We start from the raw sequence: 22,961 nt of genomic DNA on the forward strand, positions 1-22,961 counted from the left end.
TCCATGAATATTTGTTTTGATTTCTCAATGCTAAATGAACAAACAAACAAACAAATGCAGCAAAATGTCATTCTCAGCTGACTAGCCATGAGATGTGTGCCGATATCGCCATCAACAAATGCATGTTTCTGCATATAAAGTTTATTATTTTTTGTGTCTAAACCTGACAGTAAAATTGGTGAAAGCAAAACACTTCGTTAATGATAGTCAAGCATTTTTCCAACTTGGTTGTTAATATTATATTATTTATATTCAATCAAAATGATGTGTCGGTGAGTAAACCGTGATTTTATTACCAATGTCACAAATGGATTGTTTCAATTGCATTCACTCAGGCAAGTTCTTCCGGACGCGACGGATAATGGTATCGAACAGATTTATATCGTCAAAACGGAACCCGGCCTAGAAGATGATGGTGGGCTCGCTAACATGGTCCCGGAAACGGTTGACGAAATCAAGGCTGAACCGAAGTTAGAGGATGATGAGGAAAAAAATGAAAACCTTGATGATGAACAACCAGATGAGATTGGATTTGAAAAAGTTGATGTGATTGTAAAAGAGGAACCAAAACTGGGTTCCGATTGCGAATCGAAACAGGACGACAAGAAGATTGACGTAAGGTCTAAGAAGTCCGCGAAGGATCGAACTGATGCCACCAAGGGAAAGACTAAACCCAAAGCAGGGAAGAAAGAAGCGATAAAAGAGAAAAAGCTAAGCTCCACCAAGGAGAAAGTTGATAATGCTCAAGTGAAGGATAAGTTGTTTGATTGCTCGATATGTGGCAAGAAAATAAATAATGAGTACAATTTGCAAAAACATATGCAAACACACGACACACAGAGAATGGCAGAAAAAGAAAAGGAACTAACTTGTCAAATTTGTGGCAAGGTCTCTTTTTCTAAAAAAAATCTAAAAATACATCTTGCAGGGCATGAGAGAAAGGCACAAAAACTAGAACAACTAGAAACAAAGAAAAACTCGAAACTGGAAAAGCTTCAACGGTTTGTTTGTCACTATTGTCCCACAATGTTTAGCACTTCCTTTAACCTTCGGCGACACGAGGATCTTCACGACATTCCGCTAGAGCAACAAGTCCACAAGAGAAAAGAGTTCTTTTGCTACGTTTGCGATCAGGATTTTGGGTCGAAAGAAGGCATTCAGGAACATTTGTACACCCACGCTGACCAGCTGCCGTTTACGTGCGAGGAGTGCGATAAACCAATATCTATCAAATCGGTGCGTGATTTAAATCAGCACTTGGAAATGCACAAAGACACTACGAACGGAAGTGTAAAGTGTGCCTGGTGTCCGCTGCGTTTTCATTCACTTAAAAATTGCAAATTTCACGAAAAAACGCACGTCAATGAGGGAAGCAGTGCTTTGGAGGCGCTCGAACGCAGAGCAAGCATTTTGAGCAAGAAAAAGAACGTCAAAGTCATCGTCGTTGAAGGTGCTTTGCGCTATGCATGCGATCTGTGTGATAAATCGTACACAGTGAACGATAGGTTACAAGATCACATGAAGACGCACACTGATTCGGGTAAACCGAAAAAACTGCACGTTTGCACGATCTGTAACAAGTTGTTTACCTCTGCCGAAGGGCTTCATTCACACAGACTGGTCCATTCAGATTTATTGCCATATAAATGTGAATACTGCGATAGAGGCTTTAAAGAAGCCGTTCGTTTAATTTCACATCGGTAATTTTGGTTTTGTTGAAGTGGAAACCAATAACTACATAAAGTTACTAACTTTTTAGTCGCACTCACACGGGAGAGAAACCATTCGTTTGTGGTTGTGGCCGAGCATTCGCGAAAAGGTATACAATGATGTCACACAAGAAGATATGTTTATCGCCGGAACTGCTGACAAGTTGCTCCTGTCGAATTTGTGGAGATAAATCCTTTCCAAGTTATGCGGATTTAATAAAACACGTAACTGGGGTAAGCTGACAAGTTTGTGGGCGTTTAATACCCAAACTAACGTTTCTAATTCCGGCAGGTACACACAGAACCCATTCCAAGAACGAAATGCCAGTTTTGCCCCGCTTTAAGCCAAAATGCGCTTCTTCTGATACGTCACGAGCATCGTCATCAGATGCCGAACGTGATTAAATGTGATCAATGCAACCGCATTTTCAAAAACAAAGCACTGTTGGAAGAGCATGAAGTTGTAAGCACAGATTGAAATATTTTTTTTTGAGGTTATAATTAACTCCTAAATTTATACTCTTTCAAGATACACATCAACACGCCACAATCATTTATTTGTGATATTTGCGGAATGACTTTCAGTCGGTATGTTGGTGACGGGTTAATACTGTTGATCGATTGTATATGTACTGATTGTTGTATTTGCAGACTCAAACGTCTAAAGAAGCACAAGAAAAACCACACAGCAGTACGACGAAAACCTACCAAGCTGCATTGTTGTGAGCTGTGCCCGAAAAAATTTGCATGGTTGGGGAACTTTCGCAGTCACCAAAAGTTGCACTACAACGTGAAAAGTAGACATTTTATCCCGTCACTGGTAGAGGGACCAGCACCAGAACCGGTCGTGGATGAAAATGAGGATATGGATTTTGGTATGTTGGTAAAAACAGAAATGACGTTAATATAAATAAATCTTAAAACCTTGTCAACTTAGTATGATTTTTGCTGGTTGGTTTATTGAAAAAGGAATAAATTCAAAGTATTCACAAAACTGTTGTCAATTTTTATTAAGTCAAACTGATTGGTGTGTGTTTTTTTTACATTCTGTTACTAATGATCATCTGATTGTACTGAATTTCTTAATATACATGTGAAAGGAATTTGTCAATGTTAGCGATATATTTATTCGTTGATTCTGGTCTGAATAGTAGTAAATATTTCCTTCTTCCAAATGGCATCCGGTTCTGGCTCTCCTTTTTTTCGTTTTCTGTTTTTACGATTAAATTCTGTTTAACTCCGTTCGTGTCAGGTAGAACATTTCTGTAAAGTATTCACATATTTAGTTTAAGGGTTTTAAGGATGTTGAAGATCTTTCACATTTTTTCGATTTTAAACTTAAATCTTGCTACAGTTGGCTATCGATGAATTTTTGTTTTGATTTCTCAATGCTAAATGAACAAACAAACAAAAAAAAAAATGCAGCAAAATGTCATTCTCAGCTGACTAGCCATGAGATGTATGCCGATATCGCCATCAACAAATGCATGTTTCTGCATATAAAGTTTATTATTTTTTGTGTCTAAACCTGACAGTAAAATTGGTGAAAGCAAAACACTTCGTTAATGATAGTTCGGCCTTTTTTCCAACTTGGTTGTTAATATTATATTATTTATATTCAATCAAAATGATGTGTCGGTGAGTAAACCGTGATTTTATTACCAATGTCACAAATGGATTGTTTCAATTGCATTCACTCAGGCAAGTTCTTCCGGACGCGACGGATAATGGTATCGAACAGATTTACATCGTCAAAACGGAACCCGGCCTAGAAGACGATGGTGGGCTCGCTAACATGGTCCCGGAAATGGTTGACGAAATCAAGACGGAACCGAAGTTTGAGGATGATGAGGAAGAAAATGAAAACCTTGATGATGAACAACCAGATGAGATTGGATTTGAAAAAGTTGATGTGATTGTAAAAGAGGAACCAAAACTGGGTTCCGATTGCGAATCGAAACAGGACGACAAGAAGATTGACGTAAGGTCTAAGAAGTCCGCGAAGGATCGACCTGCTGCCACCAAGGGAAAGACTAAACCCAAAGCAGGAAAGAAAAAAGAGAAAAAGCTAAGCTCCACCAAGGAAAAAGTTGATAATGCTCAAGTGAAGGATAAGTTGTTTGATTGCTCGATATGTGGCAAGAAAATAAATAATGAGTACAATTTGCAAAAACATTTGCTAACACACGACACGAAGAGAAAGGCAGAAAAGGAAAAGGAACTAACTTGTCAAATTTGTGGCAATGTCTTATTTTCTAAATATTATCTAAAAAAACATCTTGAAGGGCATGAGAAGAAGGCACAAAAACGGGAACAACTAGAAAAAAAGAAAAAATCCAAATTGGAAAAGCTTCAACGATTCGTTTGTCACTACTGTCCGAGAAAGTTTACCACTTACTTCAACCTTCGGCGCCACGAGGATCTTCACGACATTCCGCTAGAGCAACAAGTCCACAAGAGAAAAGAGTTCTTTTGCTACGTTTGCGATCAGGACTTTGGGTCGAAAGAAGGCATTCAAGAACATTTGTACACCCACGCTGACCAGCTGCCATATTCTTGCAAGGAATGTGATAAACCAATGTCTATTAAATCGGTTCGAGTGTTGAATCAGCACTTGGAAATGCACAAGGATACTACGAATGGAAGCGTTAAGTGTGCCTGGTGTCCGCAACGATTCCATTCACTTAAAGATTGCAAATTACACGAAAGATCGCACGTCAACGAGGGTAGTAGTGCTTTGGAGGCGCTTGAACGCAGAGCAAGCGTTTTGAGCAAGAAAAAGAACGTCAAAATCATCGTCGTTGAAGGTGCTTTGCGTTACGCATGCGATCTGTGCGATAAATCGTACACGTTACTTGATTCGTTACGAGATCACATGAACACGCACACTGATTCAGATAAACCGAAAAAACTGCACGTTTGCACGATCTGTAATGAGGTGTTTGCCTTTGCCGGAGGGCTTCATTCACACAGACTGGTCCATTCAGATTTGTTGCCATATAAATGTGAATACTGCGATAAGGGCTTTAAAGAAGCGGCTCGTTTGATTTCACACCGGTAATTTGGGTTTTGTTGAAGTGTAAAGCAATAACTACTTTAAGTTACTTACTTTTTAGTCAAACGCATACGGGAGAGAGACCATTCGTTTGTGAATGTGGCCTAGCATTTGGGAAAAGGTTTTCAATGATGTCACACAAGAAGATATGTTTATCGTCGGAATTGCTTGCAAGTTGTTCCTGTCGAATCTGCGGAAATGAATCATTTCCAAGCTATGCGGATTTGATTAAACACGTAACTGGGGTAAGCTGACAAGTTCTTGGACTTACAAAAACCAAACTAACGTTTTTTTAAATTCCGACAGGTACATACAGAACCCATTCCAAGAACGAAATGCCAATTTTGTCCCGCGTTAAGTCGAAATGCGCTTCTTCTGGTACGTCACGAGCATCGTCATCAGATGCTGAACGTGATTAAATGTGATCAGTGTAATCGCATTTTCAAAAACAAAGCACTGTTGGAAGAGCATGAAGTTGTAAGTTCAACGTAATATCAAAAATTGTTCGAGATTATAACTAACTTCTTAATTTATACCCTCTTAAGACACACATCAACACGCCAGAATCATTTATTTGTGATATTTGCGGAAAGACTTTCAATGGGTATGTTGATGACAGCTTGATATTGTTGATCGATTCTACATTTTCAGGTTGTTGTATTTCCAGACTCAAACGCCTTCAAAGGCATAAGAAAAACCACACAAAAGTACGACAGAAGCCTGCCAAGCTGCATTATTGTGAGCTGTGTCCAAAAAAATTTTCATGGTTGGGGAACTTTCGCAGCCATCAAAAGTTGCACTACAACGCGAAAAGTAGATACTTCATCCCGTCACTGGTGGAAGGAGCACCACCAGAACCGGTCGTGGATGAAAATGAGGATTTGGATTTTGGTATGTTTGTTAAAACAGAAATGGAGTAAATATAAATAAATCTAATAATCATGTCAACTTGGTCTGATTTTTGTTGGTTGGAATGGCATTGGCCAAACATTGCCCGTACAGAACTAACATATAGTGCCGAAAAACGAAACTATTGGCACTACGCCCCCCGGGGCATGGCCTTCCTCTAACGTGGGATTTCTGCTCCAGCGCCTCTGACGAGACAGGAGAAACCGGGACCGACGTTTTACTTCACCATCCGATAGAAGCTCAGTGGATAAGGCGGGAATCGAACCCGCGTCTCATAGCATCATCGGGATCGGCAGCCGAAGCCGCTACCCCTGCGCCACGAGACCCACATATAGTGCCGAACATTCCTGAATTAAGTATTAACTGTTTATTTCTGTAAGACTTTACATTTAAATCTGAATAACCCGGCAAGTTTATTTTACAATATCGACTAAGACACTCTTTCGAGGTATCCGGAAGCTCCCAGTTTTTTTTTGTTTACCTTCAGGACAAACTTCTTCCTATGTAGCATTCTGGTTCATTCCGTTAAGCTGTAACAAAAATCTTGGTGCAAAAGCTCTGCTTGATGTGCACCGTTACAAATACAGTTTCTTCTGCAGTCTTGCTACAAACAGCAATCCATGCATTTTTGTTTTGATTTCTAAATGACAAATGAACCAAGCAAACGAAGCCATATGCAGACATGCATTGGCACTGCGCGCGGATAGCACGCGTGCTATTTTAGCGAATAGCACTGCGCTATCAATCATAGCACCTTGCACTCTAGCGAAACTGGTAACTAGGACGCATTTTTCTTTTGTTTATCTGGATTTGATTGTCATCGACCACTGGAAAGTCGTGCAAATAATTTAATCAATTTTTATCAGAAAGTTTAGTGCAGTGCTTGCGATGAAGACTTGGAAGTGAAAGGTCCATGGTTCTATTCTCTACAAGGTTAACCAATTTTATGTTGGTGTAATAAAAGCGCCATTTTTTTTTTCTTTTAGATTATCGCGAAAAGTCTTTCAATATGGCATGAGAACCTGGAATTTTTACTAGATTTTCAGTACTTGGGCGAATGGATCAACGCTTGTAGCCGTTAGGGGCACAAAAAGTATCCCAGTTCATTAAAATGCACCAAATTGACCAGCAAGACTAGTGCCAACCTAATTTTTTTAAAAAGTTTATGGGAGTGCTATAAGGGAGTGCTAAAAAATAGCACTAGCACTGTGCAATGCGCAGTGTGCGTAGAACTTGAGGTAAGTGCTAATTTGAAGTGCCAGTGCAGAGCGTGCCAATGCATGTCTGGCCATATGTCATACTCAGCTGACGTGAAAAGAGATGTGTGCAGATATCGCCATCAACAAATGCATCTTTCTGCACAGAAAGATTATATAGTAATGTTTCGAAGCTAGACAAAAAAAATTGTGAAAGTAAAACACATTGTTTATTATAATTAGACATTTTTCCAGCTAGTATCAAACATATTTAATCAAAATGATGTGTCGGTGGGTATAACGTGATTTTATTATCAATGCCGCTAATACCTTGCTAACATTGCATTCACTCAGGCAAGTTCTTCCGGACGCGACGGATGGTGGTATCGAACAGATTTACATCGTCAAAACGGAACCCGGCCTGGAGGATGACGGTGGGTTCGCTAACATGGTCCCGGAAACGGTTGACGAAATCAAGACGGAACCAAAGTTCGAGGAGAATGAAAATCCGGATGATTATCAACCAGATGAGGAGGTTGGATTTCAAACGGTTGATGTGATTGTAAAAGAGGAACCAAAAGTGGGTTCGGATTGCGAATCGAATCAGGTGGACAAGAAATTTGACGTAAGGTCTGAGAAGTCCGCGAAGGATCAAACTGATACCAACAAGGGAAAGACTAAACCCAAAACTGGTAAAAAAGAGAAAAAGCCAAGTAACTCCACTAAGGAGAAGGTCGATAAAGCTCAAGTAAACGAAAAGTTGTTTGCTTGCTCAGTATGTGGCAAAAAAACTAACAATGAATACAATTTGCAAACGCATTTGAAAACACACAAAACAAAGAAAAAGGTAGAAAAGGAAAAGGATTTAACTTGTAATGTTTGTGGTAAGGTCTCTTTTTCTAACTATCATCTACAAATACATCTTGAAGGGCATGAGAGGAAGGCAAAAAAACGGGAACAACTAGAAACAAAGAAAAAATCGAAATTGGAGAAGCTTCAACGGTTCGTTTGTCACTATTGTCCGAGCAAGTTTACCACTAACTATAACCTTCAGCGCCACGAGGATCTTCACGACATTCCGCTAGACCAACAGATCCACAAGAGAAAAGAGTTCTTTTGTTACGTTTGTGATCAGGATTTTGGGTCGAAAGAAGGCATTCGAGAACATTTGTACACCCACGCTGACCAGCTGCCGTACACGTGCGAGGAGTGTGATAAACCAATATCTATCAAATCGGTGCGTGATTTAAATCAGCACTTGGAAATGCACAAAGACACTACGAATGGAAGTGTCAAGTGTACCTGGTGTCCGCTACGATTCCATTCACTTAAAGGGTGCACATTCCACGAAAGAACGCACGTCAACGAGGGAAGTAGTGCTTTGGAGGAGCTAGAGCGGAGAGCAAACATCTTGAGCAAGAAAAAGAACGTCAAAATCATCGTCGTTGAAGGAACATTGCGTTACGCTTGTGATCACTGCGATAAATCGTACACGTTGCTTGACTCGTTACGAGACCACAAGACCACGCACACTGATTCGGATAAACCGAAAAAACTGCACGTTTGCACGATCTGTAACGAGGTGTTTGCCTTTGCCGGAGGGCTTTTTACACACAAACTGGTCCATTCAGATTTGTTGCCATATAAGTGTGAATACTGTGACAAAGCATTTAAAGCTGCTATTCGTTTGATTGAACATCGGTAATTTGAGCTTGATGTTGAGGTTCAAACCAACATACACTAAGTGACTCTTTTCTTTTTTTAGCCGTATTCACACTGGAGAAAGACCCTTCGTGTGTGAATGCGGTCAAGGTTTTGCCAAAAACGGTACAATGCTGTCGCATAGAAGGAAATGCTTAAGATCTGAATATTTAAAAAGCTGCTCTTGTCGAATTTGCGGAAACGAATCATTCCCAAACTATGCCGGATTGGTTAAACACGTAACTGAGGTAAGCAGAGTCTTTTGGAGCTTTTGGACTGCACAGTTTTTGAAAAATTCTATATTTTTAGCAACACTTTGAACCCATACCGAAGACTAAATGTCAATTTTGCCCCGCGTTAAGTCAAAATGCGCTTCTTCTGGTACGTCACGAGCATCGTCATCAGATGCCGAACGTGATTAAATGTGATCAATGCAACCGCATCTTCAAAAACAAAGCTATGTTGGAAGAGCATGAAGTTGTAAGTATAACGTAAATCAAAAATTGTTCGATATTATAATCAACTCCCTAATTAATACCCCCTCAAGACACACATCAACAAGCCACTATCATTTATTTGTGATATTTGCGGAATGACTTTCAATCGGTATGTTGGCGACAGGCTGATATTGTTGATCAATGTTACATGTTCTGGTTGTTGTAATTGCAGACTCAAACGCCTACAGAAGCACAAGAAAAACCACACAAAAGTCCGACGGAAGCCTGCCAAGCTGCATTGTTGTGACATGTGCCCGAAAAAATTCTCATGGTTGGGGAACTTTCGTAGCCACCAAAAGTTGCACTACAACGAGAAAAGTCGATACTTTATCCCGTCGTTGGTGGAGGCTGCAAAACCGGAACCGGTCGTGGATGAAAATGAGGATTTGGATTTTGGTATGTTAGTGAAAACAGAAATGGAATGAAGATAAATAAATCTTATAATTGCATCAATTTTCAATGTTTAAGATATATTGTTCTTTGATTTATACATGGCAATTAACATCCTTAACTTATTCACTGTGTGACACTGGTTGACTGCAATTAACCTTTACTGGCGACTCAACTGATCCAATTGCTACTCTCTGCGAACCTCTCAAAGATGGAATAAAATATTTACTTTTGATTTTAAAGTGACTGTCACGATGGCGTCGCATGTTTCGCAGCACAAGGAAACTCTTCGAGCATAGATCACATTTATGTTTGCGCTTTCCGGTATGAATTGACTTGTGGTTTCGCAAGCAAACCGAACGACCGAACGTCTTTCCGCAAGTTTCGCACATGAACGATTCCGGCTCGTTCATGTGGACCTACAATTGATAAATATTGTAAATAAGATCGCAAGTTTAACAAACTGTTTCAAACGTACCCTTTTGTGCTTTTTCAGATGTGCTTCGTTCTTGAAGATTCGATTGCACGTTTCACATTTGATAACATTCGGCAGCTGGTGCCGATACTCGTGAATGACCAGCGGTATGGCATTTTTGAACTTGGCCGAACAGAACTGACATCTTGTTTCCGACAGTCCTTGAGTGTGAAGCTGGAAAAAGTTATTTCATGATTTTGTTGTTATTAGCTAAACTTTGTAACAACTAGTTACCTCTGTAACATGCTTTATTAAATCTGCATAACCTGATAAGATCATTTGACAGAAACGACAAATGCAACCGTTTGAGCTATCCGGAAGCACACAGTTCTTTTCGTGTACCTTCAGGACGAACTTCTTCCGGAATGCCATGCCACAGTGGCACACGAACGGTCTTTCGCCAGTGTGAATCCGTCTGAAAAGGAGAAAATATCAGCAAAAAGCTTGGACTTTGAAGATGAAACCTTTACCGATGTTGAATCAATCGTATCGTAGCTTTGAACCCCTTGCCACACGTTTCGCACTTGTACGGGGCAAAATCCGAGTGGACCTTCTCGTGCAGAGTTAGCGAAGAAGCTCGATCAAACGTTTTCCCACACCTCTGGCAAGGATAAATCTTATCCAGAGTGTGCGAATTCGTGTGCTTCCGTAACGTGGCCAAAAGTGTGTACGATTTTTCGCAATAATCACAAGCATATCGTCTCAATCCGTCTACGACGATGACTTTCACGTTCAGTTTGTTGCTTTCGTGTTGGGCACGCAGTTCCGCCTCCGCTATGACACTTCCATCGATGTGGACTCGTTCGTGGATTTGGCATCCTTTGAGTGAATGAAATCGAGCCGGACAGTACAAACATTTGATGCTGCCCGTTTGAGTTTCCTTGTGCAACTCCAAGTGTTGATTTAGGACTCGAACTGATTTGATATTGACGGATTTATCGCATTCTTTGCACGTGTACGGCAAAAGATCAGCGTGGGTGTAGAGATGTTCGTGGATTCTGTCCTTGGTTTCGTAGTCATGCCCACATACGTAGCAGAAAAACTCTTTCTTTTTGTGAACTTGCAGCGCAATGGGAATCTTAGATTCATGGCTTTCCTCGTGACGTTGAAGATTGAACAGAGTGGAAAACTTATTTGGACAATAATGACAAACAAACCGTTTGATAACTTCCAACTTTCCCTTGTCTCTCTCATGGCCTTTGGCGTGACGTTCTAAATTGAACTGAGTGGACAGCTCTTTCCCGCAAAGTTTACAAATGAATCGTTCTTCATTGCTATCGGATTTATCCTCAACCGCTTTCCTTCTTCGTTTTCGTTTTGTGGCCTGTCTTTTGGATGCATTCCTATTGGACTTTTTCTTGTTATCATCATCAACTTCACGTTTATCATTCGTATCAAAATTCGACTTTACGTCGTCTTCTCCCGATTCGGATGTTTCATCTTCTTCCGGTTCCTGCTTCACAATGACATCCAGAACTCCAAAGTTTGGTGCTTCGGCTGGCTCATCCTTGCTCGGATTTTCGATTTTGGCATCATCTTCTTTATCAATATCCGGCTCTGGTTTGATTTGATCAACGTCCTCCGGTACCATGGGATCAGATCCATCGTTGGCCTCCTCCTCTTTCACTGGTTCCGATTTAATTATGAATATCTGTTCAATGCCATTCGTTTCCGGAAGCACTTGCCTAAACATTTTTTTCTAAATTCAATTACCGACAGAGCATTCTGATAAGAAAAACTTTGGATGCAATAATTATGTTGCGTTCAAAACAGAAATTTTCTATCCCTCAATCCAGCTGAACTTTTATGTTTTAACAAGTCAAAAGGACATATTTACAAAAAGAGTTAGTTAGTCATCTTGTTCAAATCCTTAGTTGTTTTTTCAAATATTTAACTGATTTTTTCTCTCTTTGTGATAATTTTTTTTTACGGTCTTTAAACTTTTTTAAATATTTTCAAACACTAACATACATGCCGTTTTAAAATATTCCTTCAAAAACAAGTGTTGCTACCCACGAACACGGAAAAAAATTGTCTACTGCCAGGATATATCGGCTAACATCCCCCAGCTGTAAACAGTCTGATGTAGGTAAACAAACCGCTTGGCCCTTTGCGTTGGTCGTTCAGGCAACGTCAACGCAGAAAAAAAGAGTCTACAGTTTTGACATTGCTCGAAGCTTGCTGGCGACGGAGAAAATAATGCTTCTGCGGTAAGTGAAATTACGCTTAAATTAGCAAATCCTACGGTATCCGTGACCTATTCCGGTGTCCCCTCCCCAGGCACGTCATCCCGACCAACAACGATGTGGAGGAAATTTACATCGTCAAGCAGGAAGATGAGCAGACCGATCCGGCTGGCAACCCGCTGGCGGGCGGACCAGGGCCTAGTCGGTCCGGGTTGCATCCGACGGCGCTGCTCGAGAACGAGGACGTTGAAATCAAGGACGAACCGCTGAGCGTGCAGGGTAGCGAGGAGGAAGATGAAAAGTACGATCCCCCGGTTCCGCTGCTGCATGCCCTTCCGGTCGAGGTGCGGCTGGTTGAAGATTTGCCGAAAAAGTTGGAGGCTGCGATCAAAAAGGAGAAGGAAGTGGAGGAGCAGCAGCAGCAAACGAGGAAGTCTCCGGTGGAACCGGTAAAAGCGGTCAAGCATAGTGTGAAGCAGGAGAGGGACTCCAGCTCGGACGGTGACTGGGGACAGGATGACTTTGAGCCACTGGCTAAGGAGGTGGTGGTCAAGAGGAAGCGTGGCCGGCCACCGAAGAAAAAGGTTGAGGTAAAGAAGGAAAAGTCAGCTGGTTCTGATAGCGATATGGACGCGGACGATGTGGATGATGACGATTATAGACCTCCAGCGGGTAGTCCGGTCAAGAAGGAGCGCAAACGAGGTCGCAAGAAAAAGATCAAGACGGAACCGGATGGGTTCGATAGCGATGCTTCCAACGTGGAGGAAACGGAAATAGTCAAATGCTTCATTTGCGTGATTGACCTGAAGGAGGCCGATCTGCTGGACAAACATTTGCGCCAAAAGCACAAGCACATGCTTCCGTTTAGCTGCGTTACGTGCGTGGGACGTAGGGTAACACGGTTGAAGGATTTGAACTTGCACTTTCAGCAGCATGACGAGACTAGGAAGTATAAGTGTCTCTATTGTGCGGCGCGGTTCCCATCGCCACAGGGACAGAGCAGCCACATGCGTCGGATGCACAGCGAGAAGTACAACACCGATATGGATCGCTATCGGCGGTTCATGTGCCGCTTTTGCGATAAAAAGTTCACCAAGAAACACGACTTGGAAATTCACGAGAAGCGTCACATCGCGGAGGAGTCGAACGATCCGGCAGTTATGCGACGAGCTCTGAAGTGTTACATTTGCAACAAATTTGTGGGGAAGAATCGAGATGATCTGAACACACACGTCGCTACGCACGAAGACTGGCTTCCGTATCACTGCGAAAAGTGTGACAACAAAAAGATTTGCACCGTTCGAATACTTTGCGAGCACCTGCGGCAGCACCAGGAGGGACTGGCGGTTAAATGCGTTTACTGCGATGAACGGTTCGTCAGTTTGGGCGAATGTCAGGCTCACGAGCGGACTCACGCGGCGGAGAAGGAAGCGCACGAAATTGAGGACGCGAAAATGATCGCGGAAATGACCGGAAACAGCGTCGTTGTGGTGGATGGCGTCAAACGGTTCCAGTGCGGCAAGTGTGACCGGTCGTACGCGTTGTCCAGCAGTCTGCGGAAGCATCAGGGTGTCCATGCCAAGGGAAATGCGTTCGTTTGTTCAAAATGTGGCCGAGCGTTCATGAAGGCTTCGTCGTTGGCATTGCACGAGAGTCGTAACCACCTGGAAGGAGGCAGTTTCACGTGCGAAGGTTGTGGTAAAGTTTTCCCGACAATTGGACACCTGCTGGATCACCGAACCCGAACTCAGCACTTTGCCGGAAAGCCGTTCATTTGCGAGGGTTGTACGACCACGTTCGTGCTGCAGGAAGAGCTGACGGAGCACCAGAAGACGTGCACCGAAACGGAAGCGAATCGAGCGTGCTTCTGCGGTCTCTGCGCCAACAATTTCCCCTCTCTGGCGATTGCGATGGAACACGTCAAAAGCGAACACGAGCCGGAAATTCCGGAAACCAAGTGCAGATATTGCGATCTGACCTTCAGGGACTCGGAGCGAATTGTGGAGCACGAATTCAAGCACACTCTGCCGGGAATTATGACCTGCAAGATGTGCAACCGGATCTTTAAGCACTTGAAGAATTTGCAGTGCCACATGAAGAACCATGGCAAGGTGGCGATTCCGTTCATGTGCGATATCTGCGGCAAAACGTTCACCCAGAAGGGCACGCTCACTATTCATACGCGTCTTCATACGGGTGAGTTCCTTGAAAATTACATTTTGTGTCAAATGTGATATCAAATCATTTCTAGGCGAGCGTCCGTATACCTGCGTACTGTGCCAGAAGGGATTCGTCGACAAGAACGAGATGAGAAGACACTACAATATGCATTTCAATCCACAGGTACAGTAAAAACTTGATTTACACTCTTCAGAAATCTTCTCTCTTTCCGATATCTACATTCAATATTCACAACTGCCTTACAGAGCAAGCTGTACATTCCGAACGCGCAGCAGATCGCCGCCCCGGTGGACGTCGGAGCGCAGGGCAAAAAGTACAAACAGTACACGTGCAAGATCTGCGGCCGCCAGCTGACGACGTCGACGGCGCTGGCCAAGCACATCACAACGCATACGGGTTGGTGTCCAGTTGGAATCAATAAAACGATGGGTTTACTAATGTTGGGTTATTTTTGTAGGTGAAAAGAAATATCAATGCGAATTCTGTGACAAACGCTTTGCCCAAGGAGGGCAATTGACGGGTGAGCTTTTCAGTAAAGTTTTAAATTAAATGTTGTTGCTAAACAATTCATCCCGACAGTACATCGACGAATCCACACCGGCGAGCGTCCGTTTGCGTGCGAGAAATGTGGCCAGCGGTTCGTAGGAGGCAGCAATTACAAGCGTCACGTCAAGCAGGGCATGTGTAAGGCGCTAACTGCTGGAGCGATCCCTTCCGGTGAAGGCGGAACAGCGAACATGCACCCACAGCAACAGCAGCAGCAGCTGGAGCACCCGTATCTCGGCGGTGCCGAGGTGATTGGAAGTTCGGAACTACGGATCTACCCCGACGAAAAGGAAATGCACTAGATATTAGTGGCACAAATTAGTGTTTGGTTTTTAACGCGTTTGCAGACTGCTTGCGGTCAGTAAAGTTATCTTAAAGGTTTGTACTAAATTTTGATCGAATTAGAATTTAATTTTCTACTTCCAACCATCACAATTTCACACCGAAATAAGGAGTGAGTTAAATAGCTGCTTAAAACAATTTCCACACTAAAACATAGTAACCGTAGCATAGGTTATCAGAAGCGATATTAAAACGATTGAATAAAATGATTTTGATAGTCACTAAAACTGATTTATTCCTGTGCTCTTTGAAGAACGACCTCGTCAAGCTTTCTGTATAGTCGGGACACAAACCTTTAGATCGGTTTCGAAGCAGATAAGTCTCTGCTAGAAATTGGAATAATCATTTCACAAGCAGTTAAAATGGATATATTTTATAACATTTTCTGCATTTCACAGTGCCTGGACTGGATTATCCGAAATTCAATTCCGATAATTGTTTGGTGATTTAACAGGATATTAACCACCTGAGTTTGTTCACTTTGGGGTCGCTCTCAAATCGCTTCAAGACATCCCAACTACGCAGTTTTGAAAAAAAGACTATGTTAGTTTATGAATTTTATTTTAGAACAAAACATAACAGCATTTCCCACTTAACCACCCCCTCCATGACAATTTCAAATTGTTTCGCTTGATTGAACTGATTGGAATAGCATATTGATTCATAGGACCAGCATGTCTTTGGTTCGATCGTTTTGAAAATTTTCACGCAGCAGATATTACGCGCATTATTGACCCTCCCTGGCCTTGGGTTTATTTAGGGCTTTGATTTTTTTTTATCATTTCCCTTCTCTGCGGGCGTTTCCTCCGTTCGCTGCAAAAGAGGAGAAAATCAATAAAATTGTGTATTGCACCATAAAGGAGGATGGGGCAATTGCCCAACAAAAGGGTTGCTCGACTTTTTTTACGAAGTGATTATTATTAGCTGCAACGTTTCGGGAAGGCCGCAACACAAAGCAAAACTAGAACGACATTTGCAGCGGGACGAAAATCCTTGAACTTTGCTCAAGGAAAAAAGGCAAAAAAAAAAAAGATCACAACATTAGCATAAAGGTGCGTGCGTAAAAAGTAACAAAGCAAAAGCGCGCGCATTAAAACCTGCAAAGAGATATTTGGAAGTCAGAGGGGCAAGGCATTTAGAAAATGGAAAACCAATTATCTTTATGACCCTGCCGCTGGCGCTGGGGCAAGTTTTTCTTTGTTTCGACGTTACTGGCGGTGAGGAGGAGAGTAGATTTGACGTCGTCATGTGTCATTCGCAGCCAGAGAACATCGCCCCCCCCAAAATAGGAATGAACGAACAGGGCGCAGTTAAGCTGTGTGTTTAGATGGCAAAGTATCATCACGCACATAAAGAGTCATTAAATGCCATAATCTTTCGTCATTGGTTTGGGAAGGGATTCCTTAGATTGCGAGTTGAGAGGAATCGGCGCACTGTTTGGAATGTTGAGAATTCTCGCGTTGGAATCACCATTGAACGTTTATAGTTGAGTCAGTGATTGCAGTACTAAACTAATGTTCGAACTAACATTGTCAAGCATGATATTCTTATGTGAAATTTTATGCCGAACAACTTTGTCAAAAAATGATTCGATGTGGCCTTATGCATTTGCGGTTCTCCAGAAAATAAATGACAATAAATGACTGAGAGAAAAATCCTTTTTTTGCATTTATTTTTAGAAAAGTTTTTTTTATTGTCATTCTATTGTGACAAAAATGTTTATTTATAATCAACAAATATAACAATGCTTGAAAGTTCATGTGAGTGCCGAAAAATTCTACTATTGAATACTTGTATCGAAAAATAGAATTTTTCGACATTGTTTTGGTATTTGGGTTGATCAAACACGCGGACGCCAAACTAATGTGAGAAATCAAAAGTTTCTTTAAAAAGTTCTAATCAAAAGTGTTTTCGACATTGTAAAAAATGTTGTCTGCAACTTGTTGGAAAAGTAGATTTTTCAGCACATTTATCTTTAGTTTCGTTGGATTAATTTACGACTAGTGCTGAAAAAATCACCACTTTGCAATTGAAACAGCAGCTTTAGTCACGTTTTTGCATAAACGATGGTTAAGTTATTTCATTTATATTCAGAAAGAAAATGAGTATTGGTGAGTTTTGCTAGTTTTTAAAAACAAATTAATCTTAAATTGCAAAGATTCAAATAAATCCAATTACAGTTATCCCACATATTTGGAACACCCACAAATTCGGGACACTTTTGTGATAATTTGTCAATAGCATGCCAAATGCAGCTTTTGCCTCGACCCTACTATTTTTAGGACCTTTATTTGGACATTTTTTTGCTATTTCACTAGTTAAAGAAGTACTTTTTGAACAAAAACTTAATTTCAAGACTATTTTTACGTGAGCAGCAAAACACTGTCTCCAAATTGCCTGTTCCATGATTGTGGGATGTTATTGTGCCTCCCACAATTGTGGAACACCTGAATTTAACTGATATTTTCACAAAAAAGTTATCAGACCATGGATAAAACATCACTAAGCTTGAGTTTCACTGGTTGCAGTGTGTGAAGTCATTATTTCGTTATAAATATGGACTCCTGGAGAGATCCAAAGTTTGTTTACATCCGTAAGATCCGTGTTCCGAATTTGTGGATTGCAAGGGTCAAAGTTTTTCTTCAAAAACTTGATATTAAAGTTAAAATTTGCAGTTGTTCGATACAGCATTCGAAAGATCGCATGAAAAGCTTTCAAATGAAGGTAAAAGCGAATCATTAAGTTCAATTATCGATTTGCTATGATTTGTTGAACATTGGCTGAACTGTAAACTGTTCCGAATATGAGGGATGACTGTACATTAGGGTGCCCAGAATATGGGACTTTTTGTCAAAACCTCGCTCCACAAGCTGTTTATTGTTTCTTAAGCTATTTTAGGACTCTGGGCCAAATATGAGCAAAATCGGTCTACATTTACCCATTGATACTCGAAGGTGAAGTTTGTATGGGAAAAATCGAAAAAATGTATGAAAAACCCAATTTTCTTACGGGTTTGTCTGTAGAGCGCGCTATACTTCCATCCAAATATTCGCAAAAGCGTGATTCTCGTTGAAAATTTAATGATCTACAACTTTGTAGAACATACCAAATCTGTTAAACTCAATCCTGAAAAGTTATTAGCGATTTAAAAATGTAATTTTTGTATGAAAAACTAGTTTTTCACCAACTTTAGGCTCGAGTATCAATGGGTTAGTCTCAACCAAATTCGCCCAAAATTTAAACAGATGCTTAAAATAGCCCAAAAAACCGTTTTCCGCTTGTGGAGCAGGGGGTCATTTTTTCTGGGCACCCTACTGTACATACCTTTGAAAAATGGTCAAAACAATGACAAAAAGTAGTTTCAAAAATAAAAACAAGCCTTATTTGCTCTGGAACGTTCGTACCGATGAAAATTTTGCAACATTACATTTGAAAATTGAATTTTTCTTTTTTATTTTCAATCGAGAAAAGAATTTCATCCACCCAGCTGACCAACCCAAAATTCTCCTCGTCTCATCGCGCGCAAGAGATTTCAAAGATGGCTATTTTTTACGATCTGTTCATCCCCTCCGATATGCCGGACCCTGCTGCCAGGATGGTGGAAGCTCCTCTGGGATGGCATTAGAGACACCGAATACCCTTTCTTCTTCTTCCTCCTCCTCCTCTTGATGTCGATTCGCTTCGACTGCGTTGTTTTGTTCGGCTCCGTCACAAATGTCGTTCCCTTGCCTTGATATATGTCTGTGTCCCGAGAGTTGGACGCCGCTAGAATAAGAAAACAAGCTCGAAAATAAATTTAATCAACTGAGCCGTCCGAGAGCCGGCAGTGCGGAGAAGGAGGGAGAGGAAAAAGCTGGGAAATATGCTGGCCTTTACGAAGAAGGCGACGACGGTCCGTCCCGGGGCCCGAGAGCGTTACGATATAAATTTAATCAAAATTTAATTTAAAACTTTGCTCTGTTCTACCATGCTGCCTTTCGTTATACTACCTGCTGGTGCTGGTTCTGCTCCTCCCCGTTGGTTGGGTGTTTTTTTTCTTTTCTGTGAAAAATGATCCCGGAAAGGGGTTCACAACTTTTGAGGTTAAAAAAACAGACGAACGAAAACGCTCGGTCTGGAACTGATTTGAAATTTTAATTAAAATTTATGTTCAAAGTTTGACGCTTTACGAGTTTGATTTCGTGGAATTCTTTCCAACCGACCCCGGGCCAAGATGGCCCCCAGGATTGAGATATTTCTAATTACTCAACGTCGTGGTCGTCATCGTTGTGCTTGGATTCGTTAAGACCCTGGGTGTTGGAAATAATTACCTCAAGGATAGGCACGGTGTGGTGTTGGGTTATGTTCACCACCACCACCACCGGCAGCAGAAGTAATAGAGTCCGCTCAAATCCGGTGGTGACGACTGTAAAATAAAGTAGTGCAGAACCAGAATAGCCCGCAAACCACACCGTCGGTCGGGCGGAACCACTTTTTAAGAGTCGCTGGGCTCTCTTTATTGGCACTAAATTTCTTTATCACCTAATAAAAATTTGTATTAAGTACTAATAAAGTGCATGAAACTGGCGGACTCTCACTTGAGAATGTGTCGCTGAACGTTTGGAGGCACTTTTTGCCGCGAATTGGTGATTTTTTTCTCTCTCTCCAGATCGTCTTATTTTGTTGATATTTGATGGTGATGGCGCGGTGATTGTTGACAGACGGACGGACCGGAATCTGCGCTAGAGATTGGGACCCGATCGTGCTTAATGTTTGGGTGGAGAAGGTTTATTGATGATTAAACTGTGCGCACAGGTTGTTTCCACCAATTGGCCCCGTCGTGGAATGCCCAGGGGGAGGGGGATGGAAAACATGTGTCAGCTGCTCTTCTCGAGCCATTATTATGGTTTGTTGGGCTGTTACTTTGGCTATGAGAGGGATATTAAACATTTTGTTGTTCTTTTACGATTTGTTTATGTAATTTCACTTTCAATTGGCTGTTTTGGGTTGACGGCGACCTAGAGCAGGTTTGGTTCTGCCAAAAACGAACTCCCCCGTTGACGATTTACGAAGTCAGAACGGATCAACCTGTTTGTCAAGCCGGTGATGAGCGACCACAAATTTACAGACTGCGTAAAAGCTAATCCCCGGCCGAAATTAACCTCAGAGTCCACACACCTATAAATTACCCCGAGAGGCCTCTCAAAATGTCAGATATTTTGAACATTTTAATCCCAAAAGCTTCGGTCGGAATTTCTAAGTTTTAAATGCAACATAAATTTTGTTCGGACGTTGTTCCCTTCGTTTCTCATCAACACATTTAACGATCGATATTTTTTCGGGCCTGGTCGTCTTTTGCCTAATTTTCTGACCTCTCTGTATTACTTTTTTCATCTTCGAGTCGAGAATTTGTTCCGTCCTTACGAAACACGAGGTGGGTTCTGCGACCGTAAACCGAGTATAAATTTTTGATTCCAATTTTTTTTTCAGCCAAATTTAACAGAATCGAAAAGTTATACTTTTTGAGACTGACAGTTTTCTGCACTTGTTTTCAAAATTATGTTACGCTTTGAACTATGAATTAACTAAACACATGGTCATTTAACATAAGTTCAATTTGAAGATTTTTTTTCAGAATAGCAAAAACCGTTGTTTGCACCTCGTTGCAAAATATGATTTTTTCAGCAATCGTCGTATTTATCCAACTCGGCGAACCTCGTAAGATAAATGTACGACTCGTACTGAAAAAATCTTCTTTTTGCAACTTGTTGCATAAACTACTAATTCAGTATCAATTTGAGTGCTGAAAAGTAAAACTTTCCGTCACTTGTTTCGAAAAGTGATACTTTTCGATGCTGTTTTGGGGTTTGACACTTATCTTGACGGCAATTAACATTCAAGCGCGGAATCAAATGATTCGCTGAAAAAATCAATCAAAAAGGGTGTTTTCCGGAATTGCAAAGAATGATGTGTTGAACTCGATGCAAAACTAGATTTTTTCAACATTGCTCTATTTTTTTTGAAATAAATCCAAAAAATCATGTACAAAACCACACCAGTTGACAGTATTGTCGAAACAAGTCCCATGTGCCAGCACAAAGAAAACTCCATTCTAACCAGCCCAGCAAAGAATCGGTCTCGGTTTCTCGAAGCAACTCTTGGGGGAACGACACACGGCCAAGAGGAGGGCAGCAGTCGACCAGAACACGCGAGAACCCAACGAACCTCATCGCGCACAGACACGCAACCGCCGCCCGGCTCAGAGACCGGAGAATAAATTTCAGTCGCGTTTCAAGTTTCTTGCACTATAAATTACTACCGACATGACAGACGACGGCCATTTTGATTCTGGCTCTCCCTCCTCCGTCGCTACACAGTCGTTGCTGATCATGAGAACGCAAAGGAGAATCAAAAGCAGGAGAGAAAGAAATAAGAAATAAAAAACGATAAGAGGTTCCGCGGCTTAGCCAGCGACTCTTCTGATTCATTATGCATGCGACTTGGCTCTGGTCGCAGACTTTGAGATGGTGGTGGAGGGGGTTGAGCGTAGAGCCAGTCAAGCCACTTTGCAGCTTGTATTTCAATTTTAATTCGTTTCCGAATAAAATTCCCCGAAAGCCGGTCTCTGTGGTGGTTTGTGGTAGGAGGTGGAACAGATAAGGGAATGAATTAAAATTAATTCCATTTGGAGATTTGAAAAATGGTCGAGTTCTCAGCGGGTGTTCGATAAGTCAATTACAATTATGATGGAAATAGATAATAAAAAGTTGGTTTTTAGAGTGGGCGGTAGGTCGCCTCTCAAAAATATAAATGAGTCAAATTAGACCGATTCCTACATCGTTTATACAGTTTTATTATCATTAACAGTCAAAACCCGAAGCCTGCAAAATGCGTTACAGTAAATTTTCGCAGGCTTGGGAAATATGCAAAATAGCACCAAACTTCAATGTTTTATAGTGTTTTGGAATCGTCAGAATGTCTACTTTAAGGAAAAAATATGCAAATTAGTGGATTTTTGGGCGGGGCTCGGGGGGGAGGGGGTGAACGAAAAAATATCCGAGCAATATGCGTTACAGTAAATTTGTAAAATTTATATCTTGTGCAAAACATGACCAAAACTCAAAGTTTTATAGTGTTTTGGAAAGGTCTTCACATGAACTTTATGTTAAAAATATAAAAAGACTACGTTTTCCATAAAGTTTTACTAAAAAAGTTAAGTAAACATTTATTGTTCTATATACTAATATCAGTAAGAGAATAAAAACATGACTTTTCATTAGAAACATAATCATGCGACATATCTAACTTCTCCAAATTTCATGAATAGTCATTCTGCAACAAAATTGAACCGATTCAGCTGAACCGGTTCACCCAACCGGTTCAATAGTTGTACCGGTTGAACATTTCTGGCACAAAATGTATCATGCGACATGTCTAACTCTTTCAAATTGCCTGAAAAGTCATTCTGTAGCAAAATTGAACCGATTCAGCTGAACCGGTTCATCCAACCGGTTCGATAGTTGTACCGGTTGAACATTTCTGGCACAAAATGTAGCATGCGACGTATCTAACTCTTTCAAATTGCCTGAAAAGTCATTCTGTAGCAAAATTGAACCGATTCAGCTGAACCGGTTCATCCAACCGGTTCGATAGTTGTACCGGTTGAACATTTCTGGCACAAAATGTAGCATGCGACGTATCTAACTCTTTTAAATTGCCTGAAAAGTCATTCTGTAGCAAAATTGAACCGATTCAGCTGAACCGGTTCATCCAACCGGTTCGATAGTTGTATCGG

At 41.3% G+C, this 22,961-nt stretch overlaps 4 protein-coding genes across 9 annotated transcripts in view; 3 read left to right on the forward strand and 1 right to left on the reverse strand.

The window, feature by feature from the left end:
• LOC120417077 (homeobox protein abdominal-B) overlaps window positions 1–22,961 on the forward strand; it is a 113,798-nt gene that overhangs the window by 14,314 nt on the left and 76,523 nt on the right. The gene's annotated exons all lie outside the window — the stretch shown is intronic.
• On the forward strand, window positions 12–9,538 carry LOC120417072 (oocyte zinc finger protein XlCOF6-like). 6 transcript variants are annotated; one of them, XM_039579032.2, is made up of 7 exons: window positions 3,193–3,347; window positions 3,411–4,766; window positions 4,826–5,009; window positions 5,071–5,241; window positions 5,310–5,368; window positions 5,432–5,655; window positions 5,767–6,001. In XM_039579032.2, exons 1-7 carry the CDS (start codon window positions 3,193–3,195, stop codon window positions 5,832–5,834), a joined length of 2,217 nt encoding a protein of 738 aa, XP_039434966.1. In that variant the 3' UTR covers window positions 5,835–6,001. The 6 variants fall into 6 exon arrangements, 5 of the variants coding, with proteins under 5 accessions (XP_039434972.1, XP_039434971.1, XP_039434966.1 ...); XM_039579038.1 differs by lacking the exons at window positions 3,193–3,347; window positions 3,411–4,766; window positions 4,826–5,009; ... (2 more) ...; window positions 5,432–5,655; window positions 5,767–6,001 and adding exons at window positions 12–272; window positions 336–1,700; window positions 1,760–1,943; ... (1 more) ...; window positions 2,239–2,297; window positions 9,240–9,538; XM_039579037.2 differs by lacking the exons at window positions 3,193–3,347; window positions 3,411–4,766; window positions 4,826–5,009; ... (2 more) ...; window positions 5,432–5,655; window positions 5,767–6,001 and adding exons at window positions 120–272; window positions 336–1,700; window positions 1,760–1,943; ... (1 more) ...; window positions 2,239–2,297; window positions 2,361–2,628.
• LOC120417075 (zinc finger protein 117-like) lies at window positions 9,490–11,842 on the reverse strand. The gene is made up of 4 exons (XM_039579043.2): window positions 10,403–11,842; window positions 10,167–10,347; window positions 9,936–10,106; window positions 9,490–9,876 (listed from the first exon to the last, which is right to left on the reverse strand). Exons 1-4 carry the CDS (start codon window positions 11,623–11,625, stop codon window positions 9,580–9,582), a joined length of 1,872 nt encoding a protein of 623 aa, XP_039434977.1. The 5' UTR covers window positions 11,626–11,842; the 3' UTR covers window positions 9,490–9,579.
• LOC120417071 (zinc finger protein 420-like) lies at window positions 11,987–15,241 on the forward strand. Its single transcript, XM_039579031.2, has 6 exons — window positions 11,987–12,142; window positions 12,213–14,314; window positions 14,370–14,461; window positions 14,545–14,695; window positions 14,757–14,819; window positions 14,879–15,241. The coding sequence occupies exons 1-6, from the start codon at window positions 12,132–12,134 to the stop codon at window positions 15,145–15,147; spliced, it is 2,688 nt and encodes an 895-aa protein (XP_039434965.1). The 5' UTR covers window positions 11,987–12,131; the 3' UTR covers window positions 15,148–15,241.

The sequence above is a fragment of the Culex pipiens genome, chromosome 1, assembly GCF_016801865.2.
Source record: "Culex pipiens pallens isolate TS chromosome 1, TS_CPP_V2, whole genome shotgun sequence".
Taxonomy (NCBI): Eukaryota; Metazoa; Arthropoda; class Insecta; order Diptera; family Culicidae; genus Culex; species Culex pipiens.